The sequence below is a fragment of the Podarcis cretensis genome (genome assembly GCF_951804945.1).
Source record: "Podarcis cretensis genome assembly, chromosome: 17".
Classification (NCBI taxonomy): domain Eukaryota; kingdom Metazoa; phylum Chordata; class Lepidosauria; order Squamata; family Lacertidae; genus Podarcis; species Podarcis cretensis.
Window position 1 is genome coordinate 8575241 of NC_137187.1, and position 15739 is coordinate 8590979.

Genomic DNA, 15739 nt, shown 5'->3' on the forward strand with positions numbered 1-15739 from the left:
TTCGTGATTCTGCAAACAGGACTGCAACAGGCACAAGCAAGCCATTCAAAGCAGGCTGTCTCTGCACAAGCAAATTACCGCTGCCCATATTTTGGGCCCAGCCAAAGTGAGCATCAGGGACGCAGGTGGCGCTGTGGGTTAAACCACAGAGCCTAGAACTTGCCAATCAGAAGGTCAGCAGTTCAAATCCCCATGACGGGGTGAGCTCCCGTTGCTCGGTCCCTGCTCCTGCAAACCTAGCAGATCGCAAGCACGTCAAAGTGCAAGTAGATAAATAGGTACCGCTCCGGCGGGAAGGTAAACGGCGTTTCCGTGCGCTGCTCTGGTTTGCCAGAAGTGGCTTAGTCATGCTGGCCACATGACCCGGAAGCTGTACGCTGGCTCCCTCGGCCAATAAAGTGAGATGAGTGCCGCAATCCCAGAGTCGGCCACGATTATTATTATCTAGCAGCGTAGGTAAAGGTAAAGGGACTCCTGACCATTAGGTCCAGTCGTGGCCGACTCAGGGGTTGCGGTGCTCATCTCGCTTTATTGGCCGAGGGAGCCAGCGTACAGCTTCCGGGTCATGTGGCCAGCATGACTAAGCCGCTTCTGGAGAACCAGAGCAGCACACGGAAACACCGTTTACCTTCCTGCCGGAGCAGTACCTATTTATCTATTTGCACTCTGACGTGCTTTCGAACTGCTAGGTTGGCAGGAGCAGGGACCGAGCAACGGGAGCTCACCCCGTCACGGGGATTTGAACTGCCAACCTTCTGATCGGCAAGTCCTAGACTCTGTGGTTTGACCCACAGCGCCACCCGCGTAGAGAACGGCAAATAGCCTTACCTTTGCCGCGTTCTTTGCTTCCTGAAGTAGACAAAGGCTCCTGCTGCTGCCATGGCCATTAGTAGGATGGAAATGATGCCCAGAATGAGACCCGCCCTAGACTTCTCCTCCTCCTCTTCACAGTAGTCTCCACTATAGCCCAGTGTGCAGATGCATTTCACTGTATCACCCTCCATAGTGCAGTCCCCTCTCCTGTTACAAGTTTCCCTGCTGCAAGGCTGCGACTCCAGGCCACTTTTCACGATTCCCTGCACCAGAGAAGATTCTTTCCATTTCTTTTTGGGAGGTAATGTGGTCTTCTGGCTTCTGCTTGGCTCGAGTGCCCATCCTGCTGTTGCAGTAGTACTCCTTCTCGTGTATTTTTTTACTTGTGCAGTTCCATCAGTAGGCTTCTTGGTGATGGTTTTGGTGGGTGCCACTGTGTTTTTCTTCACAAGAAAGGGTTTTGTTTTCAGCAGTGTGGAAGGTCGGTGTGTGGGCTGGGGTTTCTTGTTTGGAGTGTTGTTGCCTGCCGGCAGAAAAGCCATCAACACATTGCTTTTGGGACAAAGTGAGATCAGCCTAATACCATATGACTGATCTGGCGGTTTAAGGATAGAAAATGTAGCTGCCATCAAAGCTTACTTTTCAGAGGTTATGCTATGTACTTGATTAAGGAGGTAGCTCACCTTTCCTTTTCTAGCAAAGTCATAAAACACAGATTCTCAAAGGTTTATCTTAAATTGTTTGAATTATCTGTTGACCAACTTAGCTGCTTTGGCCAACAGTTTGGTTGTGGGTATATTCCTGTCTAGAATCTACGTATTTTATAAATAGCACCATCATTGCTTCCCCGATTGAATACTGAAAATGCATTTTTAGTAAAGCGTTGAGAATATGAAGCACTTCCTACCTCCTGCTCACAGAATAATTCCTAGAAGCCCTCATTGGAAGACAGCATGGCAAACTAGTTTTAAGTATGTAGCTTGGATTTTCCTTATGTTTTGCATAATCTTATGTTAGCTACGGGACACGGGTGGCACTGTGGGTTAAACCTAGAGCCTAGGACTTGCCGATCAGAAGGTCGGCGGTTCGAATCCCCACGACGGGGTGAGCTCCGTTGCTCAGTCCCTGCTCCTGCCAGTTTGAAAGCACGTCAAAGTGCAAGTAGATAAATAGGTACCGCTTCGGTGAGAAGGTAAATGTCGTTTCTGTGCGCTGCTCTGGTTTGCCAGAAGCGGCTTAGTCATGCTGGCCACATGACCCGGAAGCTGTACGCCAGCTCCCTCGGCCAATAAAGCGAGATGAACGCCGCAACCCCAGAGTCGGTCATGATTGGACCTAATGGTCAGGGGTCCCTTTACCTTTACCTTATGTTAGCTATAATTGTGCCTTGGATAGTCTCATGGGCTATGGTGCAACTTTTCTGTACTAGCAAAGCCATAGGAGCTCACCCCCGTTGTGCAGATTCGAACTGCCGACCTTCCAATCGGCAGGCCCAAGAGGCTCAGTGGCTTAGACCACAGCTGGCCACATGACCCAGAAAGCTGACTGTGGACAAATGCCGGCTCCCTCGGCCTGAAGCGAGATGAGCGCCACACCACATAGTCGCCTTTGACTGGACCTAACTGTCCAGGGGTCATTTACCTTTAACTTACTAGGAAAGAACAGTATTTCATTACATTTAAAGCTGTAGTTGTTGGGGTCTATGAAAAGGGAATGATTTTCTTGTAAGGCAGAAGAGTTTGGATTTGGATTTGATATCCCGCTTTATCACTACCCGAAGGAGTCTCAAAGCAGCTAACATTCTCCTTTCCCTTCCTCCCCCACAACAAACACTCTGTGAGGTGAGTGGGGCTGGGAGACTTCAGAGAAGTGTGACTAGCCCAGGGTCACCCAGCAGCTGTATGTGGAGGAGTGGGGAATCGGAACCTGGTTCACCAGATTACGAGTCTACCGCTCTTAACCACTATGAATCTAGCTGTCCAACCATTAGGAGTTCAGGCATTTTTAAGGGCCATTTAGCAAAGGAGAATTCCCCAAGGATCCATTTACACACAACACAACACAACACAACACAACACAACACATGCAAAACAAAAGAAAAGAAAAAAAATTCCTTCCAGTAGCACCTTAAAGACCAACTAAGTTAGTTCTAGGTATGAGCTTTCGTGTGCATGCACACTTCTTCAGATACACTGAAACAGAAGTCACCAGACCCTTCTACAACACATGCAGTTTCTCAGCTTGGTTACTCACAGTCTCTCTCATCTGATCCATCAGAGCAATCAATGCTGCCATCACAAACTTGCTCTTTTGCAATACATTTGCTGTTATCCTTGCAGGCTTGGAGCGGCTCTGAGCATCGTGGTTCGGTGCATCTAGTACCATGCTCTAGAACGTACCCTGCGATGCACCTGCAACTTCTCCCTTGCGGAATTGGCAAGCAAATGTGGCTGCATCCACCATTCTTTTCCGAACAGCCATTGTGACCTAGAAGTAGCAAAAGAAAGATTTTTAACCGCTTTGGCTTCCCTGCTACTCTGCAAAATGTGGTGTGTTAAAAGGAAGCACCCTCCTGTCAGCTTGGTTGCTGGTGCAATAAACCCACGGTTGGTTGGTTTTTTTGGGGGGGGGGGTTATAAACAGGAATAATTTTATACAAGGAAGTATACCAAGTTCTCTCATGTCATATGTATATCACAAAAATAGCATAATAAATGTGGGAAGATATCTGCAACATCTGTTTCATTATTAGTGGTCAATGTATGAGTTCTTGGTTTGTGAATTGGTTTAAACAGTTAGGAGGAAGGAGGAGGAGGGAAGAAAGGGGGAAGAGGGGGAGTGGCGGGTGGGGTGGGCTGGTTATGCTTCTATTACTCTACTTAGTGGGTGGGGTGTCAGCGTTACTTGTATGGGTTCTTACTACTCACTTGTTATATTTCCTTCATGGTGAGAGGTTGCAGGTGGCTTAAGGTGTGGTTGGTTGTCTTTGGTTGGCTGTAGTGTGAATTGTTTTTGTGTGTGAGCAGGGTGTGAGTGTGTATTTTTGAATCAGGTTAGCCAGATTGATCTGCATGCTTTTGGGGGATTCTTGATGTTGTCTTGTTGGGCTCTGTATGTGATAAAGGGGAACCAAACCGGGGTGAAGGCGTCTTCTTCTATTTGTCCCCGTGTCGGTTTATTGGTTAGTTTTTCTAAAACAAACCTGTGTTGAACCCTTCTGTTACCTGGTCCCCAGTTTAAGCAATCTAAAAAGGTAAAGGGACCCAGCGTACAGCTTCCGGGTCATGTGGCCAGCATGACTAAGCTGCTTCTGGCGAACCAGAGCAGCGCACGGAAACACTGTTTACCTTCCCTCCAGAGTGGTACCTATTTATCTACTTGCACTTTGACGTGCTTTCGAACTGCTAGGTGGGCAGGAGCTGGGACTGAGCAACGGGAGCTCACCCCGTCGTGGGGATTTGAACCGCCGACCTTCTGATCGGCAAGTCCTAGGCTCTGTGGTTTAACCCACAGCGCCACCCGCATCCCATTAAGCAATCTAGAGCAAGTCTTAAAGATAGTGGGAGTTCTTCCAGAAGGCAAGCAGCTTGACAGATTCTGGTAAGGAAGAACTGGTGCCCCTATTTTTGTGTTAGGTTAAGAAGCCACCATTTTGAGTTATACCCCCCCCAAAGGGCCCCAGTTGACCAAGTAATTGCTCAGAAGAGACCCTGGTCACCCTTTTAAAACTTTAAAAATGTTTACCTTGTTGGTTGAGTTTGCTGTAGATCTTTATATCCACAAGTTTCTGCTCTTCTTTAAACCACCAGTTTTCCGAATCATCCAGTCTGCTGTGCCACACCTTTGTTGCACCTATTAAGACATAAAATAAGAGAAAAAAATTGGAGACACATTCTTTACAGTGACCTAGGGCATTACTGGGGTGTGTGTGTGTGTGTATGTGAAACTATATGGCATTTGAATTTCCCACCCCAATTCTCAACTAGCTAGAATCTGTTTATTTCTGAGCTAATTAGGTAAGTTATCTTCATGCACAGTGCACTGCATCAAGCCTCCCAAAGAATACCAGCTGAATGTGTCCTATAAGCTTAGGAATAATGCTAAACACTCATCTCAACCCCCTAGAATACCGATCATTTAAGACTTCTAGCTAGGATCAGTTCCTTGGCATCTGCCCCACTTAATTTTGTTGGCATGCCATGGACTTCTCAAGTCCAGGCAGGTGATCAAGCATCGCCATGTGCTACCATCTGCCACATCTACCCAGTGGCGTAAGGATGGGGGGGGGACAGGGGGCTGTGGCTCTGGGCACACAACCAGGCGCCCCTCACAACAGGCACCCTCATCGAGGCTGTAGCTGTGGGGAGACAAGCTGCACCCATGCCTAGCCTTTAGGGCTGGGGCACCGGCAGTACCTCCTCCTCCTCGTGGCCAGCGAAATGACCCCCGTGTGCCCCGCCACTGGGCTGGCCGAGAGGGAGGAGGAAGAGGAAGGTAGGACAGCACTGATGGAGCCACGTGCATTGCCCAGAGTGCCTTGCTGCAGTGATAGGTAGCATGAGGTGACACGGTGGTGCCCTCAGCTTCACTTTTTGTTTGCCTTATCTCTGCTACCAGGTTGGGACTAGTTCGCAAGGAGAGATTCCCTTGATTAGACGCTGGCCAGCAAAGGGACTGACCATTGCTCAGTCCATAGAATCATAGAATCATAGAGTTAGAAGAGACCACAAGGGCCACCGAGTCCAACCCCCTGCCAAGCAGGAAACACCATCAGAGCACTCCTGACATATGGTTGTCAAGCCTCTGCTTAAAGACCTCCAAAGAAGGAGACTCCACCACACTCCTTGGCAGCAAATTCCACTGTCGAACTCTGGACACGTTCCAGTTTGTCAGTGTCCTTCTTGAACTGTGGTGCCCAGAACTGGACACAGTACTCCAGGTGAGGTCTGACCAGAGCAGAATACAGTGGCACTATTACTTCCCTTGATCTAGATGCTATACTCCTATTGATGCAGCCCAGAATTGCTCAGTCCACCAGAGGGGCACAACACTTGCCCCACCCTGGAGACCAGCAACCCATGCTACGCCCCTGCATCGACTCACACTTTATTTAAATATAATGTTTGCTGGAATTCTGCAATTGTTGGAGCCTGCTTACCATTGCGCGCCGTTGTTGTCCAGACCATTATCCCCTCCCCAGCCGTGAAGAGTGTAAGGCCACGCAGCCCAGAACGAATGAGCCTGTGCTGAGTGCCGTCCATCCGAATGCTTTCCACAGTGCCTTTTGCTGGAAGAAAGGAAGTTAGAGGCTGAGCTGTGTAAGAGGAATATGCATGGGAACTACTCCTGTTGGTTCTTAGGAGCAAAAATATCATTGAGTTTCAAGCCACATTACATTAAAGACTGGCATCTGCAGAGAAGCATCTCATTCACTGACTTCCATTCTCTAAACTTTCCATGATCTTGAAATATTTCGTCTTGAAGGCATTCCTAGCAGGAAGTCGCCAACACTTGTTACATTGATTAGATCTTGCTGGCCATGCCTATCTTGGACTTTTGCTTCTCTGCAGGATACAGATACAGCTTAAACACTAACACCATATCCGAACTGGATTTGAAAGCCAGCCCATTATAATAAATAAAAATAAACGCAATAAAGTTAACAAAGGATCCATTTCCAGATCCAAAGTTGGGTTATTTTGCAAGTTAGTTAGTGGTTCAGCCAGTCCAGGAAGCTGGCCAAGCCTTTCAACATGCCCCAAAGGAGGCTAAAGGTAAAGGGACCCCTGACCGTTAGGCCCAATCGTGGCCGACTCTGGGGTTGTGGTGCTCATCTCGCTTTATTGGCCAAGGAAGCCGGCGTACAGCTTCCAGGTCATGTGGCCAGCATGGCTAAGCCGCTTCTGGTGAACCAGAGCAGCGCACGGAAATGCTGTTTACCTTCCCACTGGAGCGGTACCTATTTATCTACTTGCACTTTGACGTGCTTTTGAACTGCTAGGTTGGCAGGAGCAGGGACCGAGCAACGGGAGCTCACCCCGTTGTGGGGATTCGAACCACCAACCTTCTGATCGGCAAGTCCTAGGCTCTGTGGTTTAACCCACAGCGCCACCTGCATCCCTTAAAGGAGGCTAGCTGCGCCCAAATAATTGTACCATTGTGGATGTTAGACTACTTACCTTGGTCAGCCCAGTAGACCTGGGTGCCATAATCTACTATTGTTAAACCCACTGGAGACTGTGATGTCGCCCAGAGAACGTTCCTCCTGCTCCCATCCATGGAAGAACATTCTATTACGGGACCAAGGGCGCTGTGTTCGTTACCGGAGTCGACAAAGCACATAGCCACGGTTGGGGGATGCAGAACTACAGAAGTTGGATGGGACAGCCCATCGCTGATCAGAACAAGTGTGTATCTCCCATCTGAAGTCGCCACTTGGATTGATGGGTGCTTGCTGTCAATCCAGTAGATGTTGCCACTCAGCCAGTCAAGAGCTAGTGAGATCACGGTGCCCTTGACCGGCAGGACTTCCTTCAGTGCAACTCTCCCAGCGTCCTTCATAGCTAGGACCTTTATGACGCCACCTTCAGACTCCGAGTAGTAAAGTGCATTGTCACGTACAGAGTAGTCTACTGCTGCCAAGTGGTTGACGCTTGTCATGGGGAGGGTGCTGTGGACAGGAGTCAGCTGGCCCGAAATGGAGCGCAGTTTCTTTAGGTAGACCTAGGATTTTAGGACAGCATTAGATACATTTATGTGGTTTCGGGAGGCAACAAGAGGGTGTTCCATTTGCAGCTTCAGTGGAGAAATTCTGCCAAGGAAACTGTAATGGTTCTAAGGGGTTGCTCATGCGTAAGCAGGTGCCTATCTCCCTGGCTGGGTGCAAACACCTGGCTGGGCTGCCAAAGTGAACCTTTTCTGTCCGGACAGCCACTCACCCGTGGCTGACTCGGTCGCTGGCAGAATCTGCCAGTGGGCGTTTCTTAAACTTCTTCCAGCAAAGAAGCTCTTTGACGCCTAGTCTCCGCCTAACCTCTCTGCGCGAAAGCCTTCTGCGCAAGGAGGGCGTGGGCAACGGAGGACCCCTACTCTCCCCGCTGGTCCCAGGCAAGGAGTTATGGGACCGCCTCGCTACTTCCCCCACCTGCCCCCGTTCTCCACTGGTGCTACACTGATTCTCTTCCCCAGAAGATGGGCTGCTCCTCCCGATCCCTGGATGATCTCTGGAATCCCTCTGGCTCTTGCACCCCCTCTCCAGTACTGATGGCAGTTCCCTGACAGAAACCCTTCTCATATGACCTAAATCTACAGTGGTACCTTGGGTTAAGAACTTAATTCGTTCTGAAGGTCCATTCTTAACCTGAAACTGTTCTTAACCTGAGGTACCACTTTAGCTAATGGGGCCTCCCGATGCCGCCACGCGATTTCTGTTCTCATCCTGAAGCAAAGTTCTTAACCCAAGGTACTATTTCTGGGTTAGCGGAGTCTGTAACCTGAAGCGTCTGTAACTTGAAGCATCTGTAACCTGAGGTACCACTGTACTGGTCTTTAGGGCCTTTTTGCCACAACTGGCAAAGATGAGCCTTCATGCAAGTCTAAAACAACTGTGTCTCTGCAACACAGTGAAGTTTGGTAAAAGTGTACAAGGGGTCTGACTGAGGCATCACAGTCTTCTTCACTTGCGAGAGAAGAGACAATGGACATTTCACAACCGCAAGCGCTGCAGGGAAAGAGCTTCAGTAATGTGTGACCCTGAAGTTTTGGATCCCCTTCAAACTGGTGCCAAAGTTTTGTGCTATTTTTGTGCCACCCCCCAAACTGAGTAATTGATACTCCAAACAGGAGACAAAGGCATTCTCGCCCCCACACAAGCCAACATAGTGTGATTCACTCCAAACCGGTGCCAAATTTTGCAACCGTTTCAAACCTTTCTGCACTGCAAACCCTGCTCCCAAAATGAGGAATTGATACTAAAATTGGGTTCCTAGTTAATGCCGCTGAAGTGAAATGCACTCAAGATCCCACATGGTCTGATTGGCTCCAAGCAGTGTCAAATTCTCACAGTTGTTTTGCACCATTTCAGAGCACAAACCCCATGTTTTGCATTGCCCCCTAAAAAGCAGCACAGTAAATGCATTAAATTTGAGAAATATCTCTGCCCAGAGGGTGACAATGGCAGTTTGAGCGTTTCCACTGCACCAAACAGCACAAAACTATTGCATAATGACTGCTCTCCACATCAAATGGAGGGCACCCTTTGCATGCCAGCGCACAGCACCCCCAATCCTACGTGACTCCCGGCAAAGCGCTCCTGGACCACCTCCCCAAGTACGGACCAGGTGAGCGTAGGGTCCGCTCTTTAAGCATAAAAGAGCCTACCTGGGAGCTCTCAGTCGGCTCCAGAGCTTCATCCTCTGAGAAGGTAAGACTGGGGCCACAGTCTGCTCTGGGGCCGGGTGGGAGCCATGTCTTTAACTCACTCCACCTGGCGGTGATCCCAGGGTTCCCCGTTAAAGGGGTTGTGTTGAGGGGAGTCACTGGCCATACGTTGAAAGGTTGTCAGTGCACTCCTCTGTGTTGCGGTGAAATAGTGGGCAGGCTCTCTGCTTAAACATACCGTATTTTTCGCTCTATAAGACGCACCCAATCATAAGACACACCTAGTTTTAGAGGAGGAGAACAGGGGGGGGGGGAATTCTCTCTCTCTGCGCAGCACCCCTTCAACAAAGTGGCAGGGGAAACGGAGCCCCTTCCATTTATCCTCCAGCTTCGCTGAAGGGGCACTGCACAGAGAGGGAAAGCTGTGCAGCGCCTCTCCAGCGAAGTGAAGCCAGGAGAGCGAGAGGGATTATTGGTGCGCACTGACCCCTCTTGCTCTCCTGGCTTCAACGAAAGCAACGCAAAGCCTCCGGACTTTGTGGCACAGAACATCACAAAGCTAACACTTTGGTATCAGTCGAGAGGGGATCCAAAATTTTGAGGTCATGCTTTAATGCAACTCACGGAAAGGGAGATGAGATACACAACATTTTTTGTCGAGCAGCCTTGTAAGAGCTCAATCTAGTCATGTTTACCCAGCAGGGAAAAAATCCTTTCCTTTCCAGCTTACCACAAAGGGGGAAAGGACCCCTTGGACTGGAAAACTACAACAAAATTCCCTGTTATTATGCAAGAGGTCATTTGCAGCAATACCTGAGTAACAGAGGCTTGTGCAACCAGAAACATGAACGCCGTCTCCTTCAGAGGAACACAGGTCTTTTCATCGTTTGAAAGCACAAGTCCAGCTGGGCAGCGGCAGCTCCCTCTTTTGTTTGGGTTCAACAGGCACAAGTGGGAACAGCCATTTCCCGCACACGGGTTGGGGGCTCCCGGCTGAAGAACTTCATGCAGGATCTGCAAGCCAATTTCCCCAGATGTTAAAAGATTTGACCGAGATTGGTGTTTTCAGGGCATCTCTGTCTGTAGCCTGAATCAAGACCATGCACTGCAATATACACTGTGCTGGGGGAAATCTGCAGTAAAGCCCGTCTGCATTGTGTGGGTGAGTTGAGGAAAGGAAAAGCATTTCCCATTTAATCTCAAGTTTGTGGGAGTTGTCATGAAGTGGGGGAAAAGGTACCTTCCGTCCTCCATTTGACAAAGGATGAGGCCCATGAGCCAGGTGTGCAACAGGTCAGTTTCCCTGGCAGTCTGGATTTAGTCTAAACCACAGAGCCTAGGGCTTGCTGATCAGAAGGCTGGCAGTTCGAATCCCCGCGACGGGGTGAGCTCCCGTTGCTCGGTCCCTGCTCCTGCCAACCTAGCAGTTCGAAAGCATGTCAAAGTGCAAGTAGATAAATAGGTACCACTCTGGTGGGAAGGTAAACGGCGTTTCCGTGCACTGCTCTGGTTCGCCAGAAGTGGCTTAGTCATGCTGGCCACATGACCCGGAAGCTGTGTGCCCCTCGGCCAGTAAAGCGAGATGAGCGCCTCAACCCAAGAGTCGTCCGAGACAGGGCCTAATGGTCAGGAGTCCCTTTACCTTTACTCTGAATTTTTGAAGCAGAAGAGCTTGTGTTGCTCCCCAGCTACTGAATAACTCTTTTAAAAAGCTGGGTCCTTCAGGCCTGCATTATTATTATTATTTCCAATAGACTGTAAGGGCTTTGCCAAGCTAAGTGGAATGCATACCACTTCTTTACACAAGTGTGATTCACTTCAGCAGGCAAGTTTGATACAGCTTTTACTGATGGTTGGCAGTCTGAACCATACTCACACATGGGACTTCCCAAAATGAGTTAACACTAATTAGTGCAGCAACTATACTCACAAGAATAGCGGCATTTGGCCTATACCTTGTTCCTAACCATGTTTTCCATTCTCCCAGCTTGCCTTGCAGCAAAGCTGTTTTACTTGCTCAATATGATAGCGCGAGAGTTTTGTTCAGAGGGATGCTATGCAAACAAAGTCCCAGCCGAACCCAGTTTCAGTTATTCTTCAGTGCTTGGCAAGGAGATACACTCTTGGCTCAACCGACTGGTCCCCTACAAAGAGTTAAAGGCAGTACCTTAAGTCCATATGGTTGCCCATGACGCTTGATAAGGACGGATCTATTCTTTCCAGTCCTTTTGTGTAGTCTCTGTACTGTCCTTGTTTTCAGCTCAGACCAATAAACGTAATCTTCAAATACAGTCACTGCGAAGGGACTATGAATTTCAGTCAGCTCAAACACCTAGCAGAGGGGAAATGAAGTGTTGATGTCAAGATACTTTTATCCCTGTTTGACCTAGATCTTATGTTCAACAAAGATTTGGAAGTTTTTAAATGAGCATTGTTCCCTCAACATTTGTCTTTCACTTCTGGGTCAAATGCAAGATTTTGTATCCATATAGAATTCTATCAAGATTTACTGAGAGAAAAGATGGATTGTTACACTGAAAGCAGCAGCAGTTACCACTTTCAAAGGAAAAAAGAAGCCTCAGCTCTTAAATATATGAGCTTACGAGAGCTTGGTCCACAGCTGGAAGCAGGAATTTATTTGATATTAATTTAACTTGCGTACTGCTTTATATTTCAAGAAATCTATAAAGTAGGCTACGTCAACTGTACTACCGACACTTCTAAAGTACCACATTTAAGTAACGTAAGAAATAAATCTCTAAATACGCCTGAGTAAAATAAAAAACAAAGGTAAATCTTACACAAAACGAAAATACATCAATGTACAGTATAATTATATACAGTTGAATCAATGAAATTTATCACAACAGATTATATGCATACATATAGCTGATCCAGAACCAAGTGGCAGTTAGATTTCAGGCTGGAAGTTGGAAAGAATAGTGGAGTCAGATAAAATGATGGTTTTTCTTTACTGATATTGTGAATGAACTTGAGTCAAGAACAAAAAAAGTGGATTTTAAAGCAGTATACCTACTTTGGGGTCGCCATATATATATATATATATATATATATATATATATATGAATGACACGGGTGGTGCTGTGGGTTAAACCACAGAGCCTAGGGCTTGCCGATCAGAAGCTCAGCAGTTCGAATCCCCAAGACAGGGTGAGCTCCCGTTGCTCGGTCCCTGCTCCTGCCAACCTAGCAGTTCGAAAGCACGTCGAAAAAGTGCAAGGAGATAAATAAGTACCGCTCTGGCAGGAAGGTCAACGGCGTTTCCGTGCGCTGCTCTGGTTCACCAGAAGCGGCTTAGTCATGCTGGCCACATGACCCAGAAGCTGTACTCTGGCTCCCTTGGCCAATAAAGCAAGATGAGCACCACAACCCCAGAGTCGGCCATGACTGGACCTAATGGTCAGGGGTCCCTTTACCTTTACTTTATATATATGTGTGTGTGCGTGTGTGTGTGTGTGTGTGTGTGTGTGTGTGTGAGAGAGAGAGAGAAAGAGAGAGAGAGAGAGAGAGAAAGAAAGAAAGAAAGAGAAAGAGAAAGAGAAAGAGAAAGAGAAAGAGAAAGAGAAAAAGAGAAGAGATCACATGAATATTATAAAAAAGCATTCTCGTATGCAATAACACATTTGGCAATCACTCCATCCACACTCCAGGTATGCTTATAAGGTATGCGTTACCTTCATACCACTGCCATCCAAGTAGGCCGACCCAATATAGTGAAACTTGTCATCAGACCAGAAGATTTTCCAGCTCAAGAGGTCAAGGGTTATGCTGGTGGGCCAGCCAAGCCCATCAAGTAGTACCGATCTGCTGCTTCCATCCATACCAGCTTGCTCTATTTTGGAGTCATCCCCTATTGCAGACCAATACATTAACCTAAGGAAGAGAAGGTGAATGTTAAGATACTTCTGCGGGGCAGAGAAATTGAATGGACTTCAGTTTTCACACACTACCCATATAATGCTTGTTGGAAAGAAAAGGTTCACAAGCCTAAATTCCATTTTAGTCTGCAGATTTTAATTGCCATTTTTCCAGTTGTCCCCTTTTGAGAATTGCACATCTCTCATGGTAGCCAGAGCCTACTTTGAGCCAGGTCATGAATCGCTATGACCAAAGCAGGAGCTCAGATCAAAAATCCTGCAAATGGTAAGTGTGCATTGTCCTTTGCACATGAGTTGACCCCTAGCACACGAGGATGAAAAGCTGGTCTTCCGTGGAGTTTAGAGTTCCAGTTCAGACTCTTTCTTTTTAACCTGCATGGCTTATATGTATGGATCATCCCCAATAAGGTCAGCAGACAAGTTGCCATCAGTCCCATTTTGTGGCAATCTTTTTTTTACGTTTTGATTGGTCAAGCTTGCCAAGCCTATTTGAAAAGTTTTTGTATGTCGTGGGCAGGCACAGCGATATAATGTGCACCTTTGCTCTTTTTTATTTTAAAGCTTAGGCTAGACACAGGTGGCGCTGTGGGTTAAACCACAGAGCCTAGGACTTGCCTATCAGAAGGTCGGCAGTTCGAATCCCCGTGACGGGGTGAGCTCTCGTTGCTCAGTCCCTGCTCCTGCCAACCTAGCAGTTTGAAAGCACGTCAGAGTGCAAGTAGATAAATAGGTACTGCTCTGGTGGGAAGGTAAACAGTGTTTCCATGCGCTGCTCTGGTTCGCCAGAAGTGGCTTAGTCATGCTGGCCACGAGTGGACCTAATGGTCAGGGGTCCCTTTACCTTTAGTGTTGAAAAGAAGCTAAGATCAAGAGCCAAGACTAGAATGGCAGACCAGCAACGCTTCTCACAGTAATTAGAATGGCATGTGTGGCTTTTGGGCGGCCTGTATCTGGCACATGCAGCAGACTACATAGTACCTTGGTTCGCAAATGCCTTGGTAGTCAAACGCCTTGGTTCTCAAACGCTGAAAACCCAGAAGTAAATGTTCCAGTTTTTGAACGTTTTTCAGAAGCCAGAATTCCGATGAGAGTGTCTGCTATTGTTTCCGGGGCGCCTGCACCAATCAGAAGCTGCGCCTTGGTTTTCAAACATTTCAGAAGTCAAACAGACTTCCGGATTGAATTAAGTTTGGCGCTTTTGTTTTTGCGATTTGTGTTTTTGAGGCTTTTTCGGTTAACTTGTTTTTGTGACTGTGTGGAACCCAGTTCAGCTACTGATTGATTGATTGTGTTGCTGCACAAATGGCTAAAAGCCCCCCATCCAAACAATGATCGGTGCAGGTAAGAAAAAATAATAATTTTTATCATCTACAATATTGTCTTATTTATTTTATAGTACAGTACGTTGATTTTTGCTTTCATTTTGTGGATCAATGGTCTCATTAGATAGTAAAATTCATGATAAATTGCTGTTTTAGGGGTTGTTTTTAAAAGTCTGGAACGGATTACAGTGGTGCCCCGCAAGACGAATGCCTCGCAAGACGAAAAACCCGCTAGACGAAAGGGTTTTCCATTTTGGAGGCGCTTCGCAAAATGAATTTCCCTATGGGCTTGCTTCGCAAGACGAAAATGTCTTGCGAGTTTTTCCGACTTTTTCCGACTTTCCCCCCCTTTTTCTAAGCCGCTTATCCGCTTATCCGCTTATCCGACTTTCCCCCCTTTTTCTAAGCCGCTTATCCGCTTATCCGCTAAGCCGCTAATAGCGCTAATCCGCTAAGCCGTCAATGGGCTTGCTTCGCAAGACGAAAAAACCGCTAGACGAAGAGACTCGCGGAACGGATTCTTTTCGTCTTGCGAGGCACCACTGTAATCCGTTTTGCATTACTTTCTATGGGAAAGTGCGCCTTGGTTTTGGAACGGACTTCCAGAACGGATTGAGTTTGAGAACCAAGGTACCACTGTATTCCAATTAGAAGCCCAACACTGGAAGCAATGCTCATAAAACACAGAGACTCTTAAAGCCTTACCCATCCAGCGGGTGGAGTGCGAGTGACCGAGGCTGGTCCAGGTAATCAAGAACCACCGTGTGCTCAGGAATTCCTCTCCATTTGCCATTTAGCTGCGTAGCCAAGATCTGTCCTGCCATCCCATCTGTCCAGTAAAGATTTCTTCCTACCCAGTCTACTGCTATGCAATCCGATTTGATTCCTGGAGTCATGGGGGGGGGGATAAGATGAGTGCACTCCACCGACACACAGGAACGTAACTCCCCATGCAAATCGGTCATTGCCTGTATTTACTCTAGCAGGTGCCAAACTTGATGTGTTAAAATCACCTAGGCTATTAGAAAAGACAGGTGTAGCTACCTGCAATGACTTTCTGCAGCATTTCATGGATTGCACAATTTTCATTTGTGCTCCAAACCGCCTTGCAAATACTAGTGGCCTGGACAAGTGGTTGCTCTTGAATTAGCCCAGGAGGCTTCTTCTGGAGCAGGGGATTTGTGCCAGATTCAGTTTATTATTACAGTGGTACCTCGGGTTACATACGCTTCAGGTTGCAGACTCTGCTAACCCAGAAATTGTTATGTATTGAAGTTCTCACCCTGGCCACCAGGAGTATCATGTATGTAGTTTTCACTCAGGTCC

At 47.5% G+C, this 15739-nt stretch overlaps 1 protein-coding gene across 2 annotated transcripts in view; it reads right to left on the minus strand.

The window, feature by feature from the left end:
- The window catches only part of LOC307206198 (uncharacterized protein), a 99236-nt gene that overhangs the window by 47847 nt on the left and 35650 nt on the right, over positions 1–15739 (minus strand). For both annotated transcript variants that reach the window (XR_013834309.1, XM_079959047.1), the window contains exons 23-31: positions 15119–15299; positions 12888–13086; positions 11360–11524; positions 10006–10206; positions 6993–7536; positions 5972–6100; positions 4558–4665; positions 3067–3300; positions 829–1336 (exon numbers count right to left, since the gene is read on the minus strand). Coding sequence is in view for 1 of the 2 variants with exons in the window: in XM_079959047.1 (XP_079815173.1) it covers positions 829–1336; positions 3067–3300; positions 4558–4665; positions 5972–6100; positions 6993–7536; positions 10006–10206; positions 11360–11524; positions 12888–13086; positions 15119–15299 (2269 nt within the window). In the remaining variant the exon portion in view is untranslated. The remainder of the gene's footprint in view (positions 1–828; positions 1337–3066; positions 3301–4557; positions 4666–5971; positions 6101–6992; positions 7537–10005; positions 10207–11359; positions 11525–12887; positions 13087–15118; positions 15300–15739) is intronic.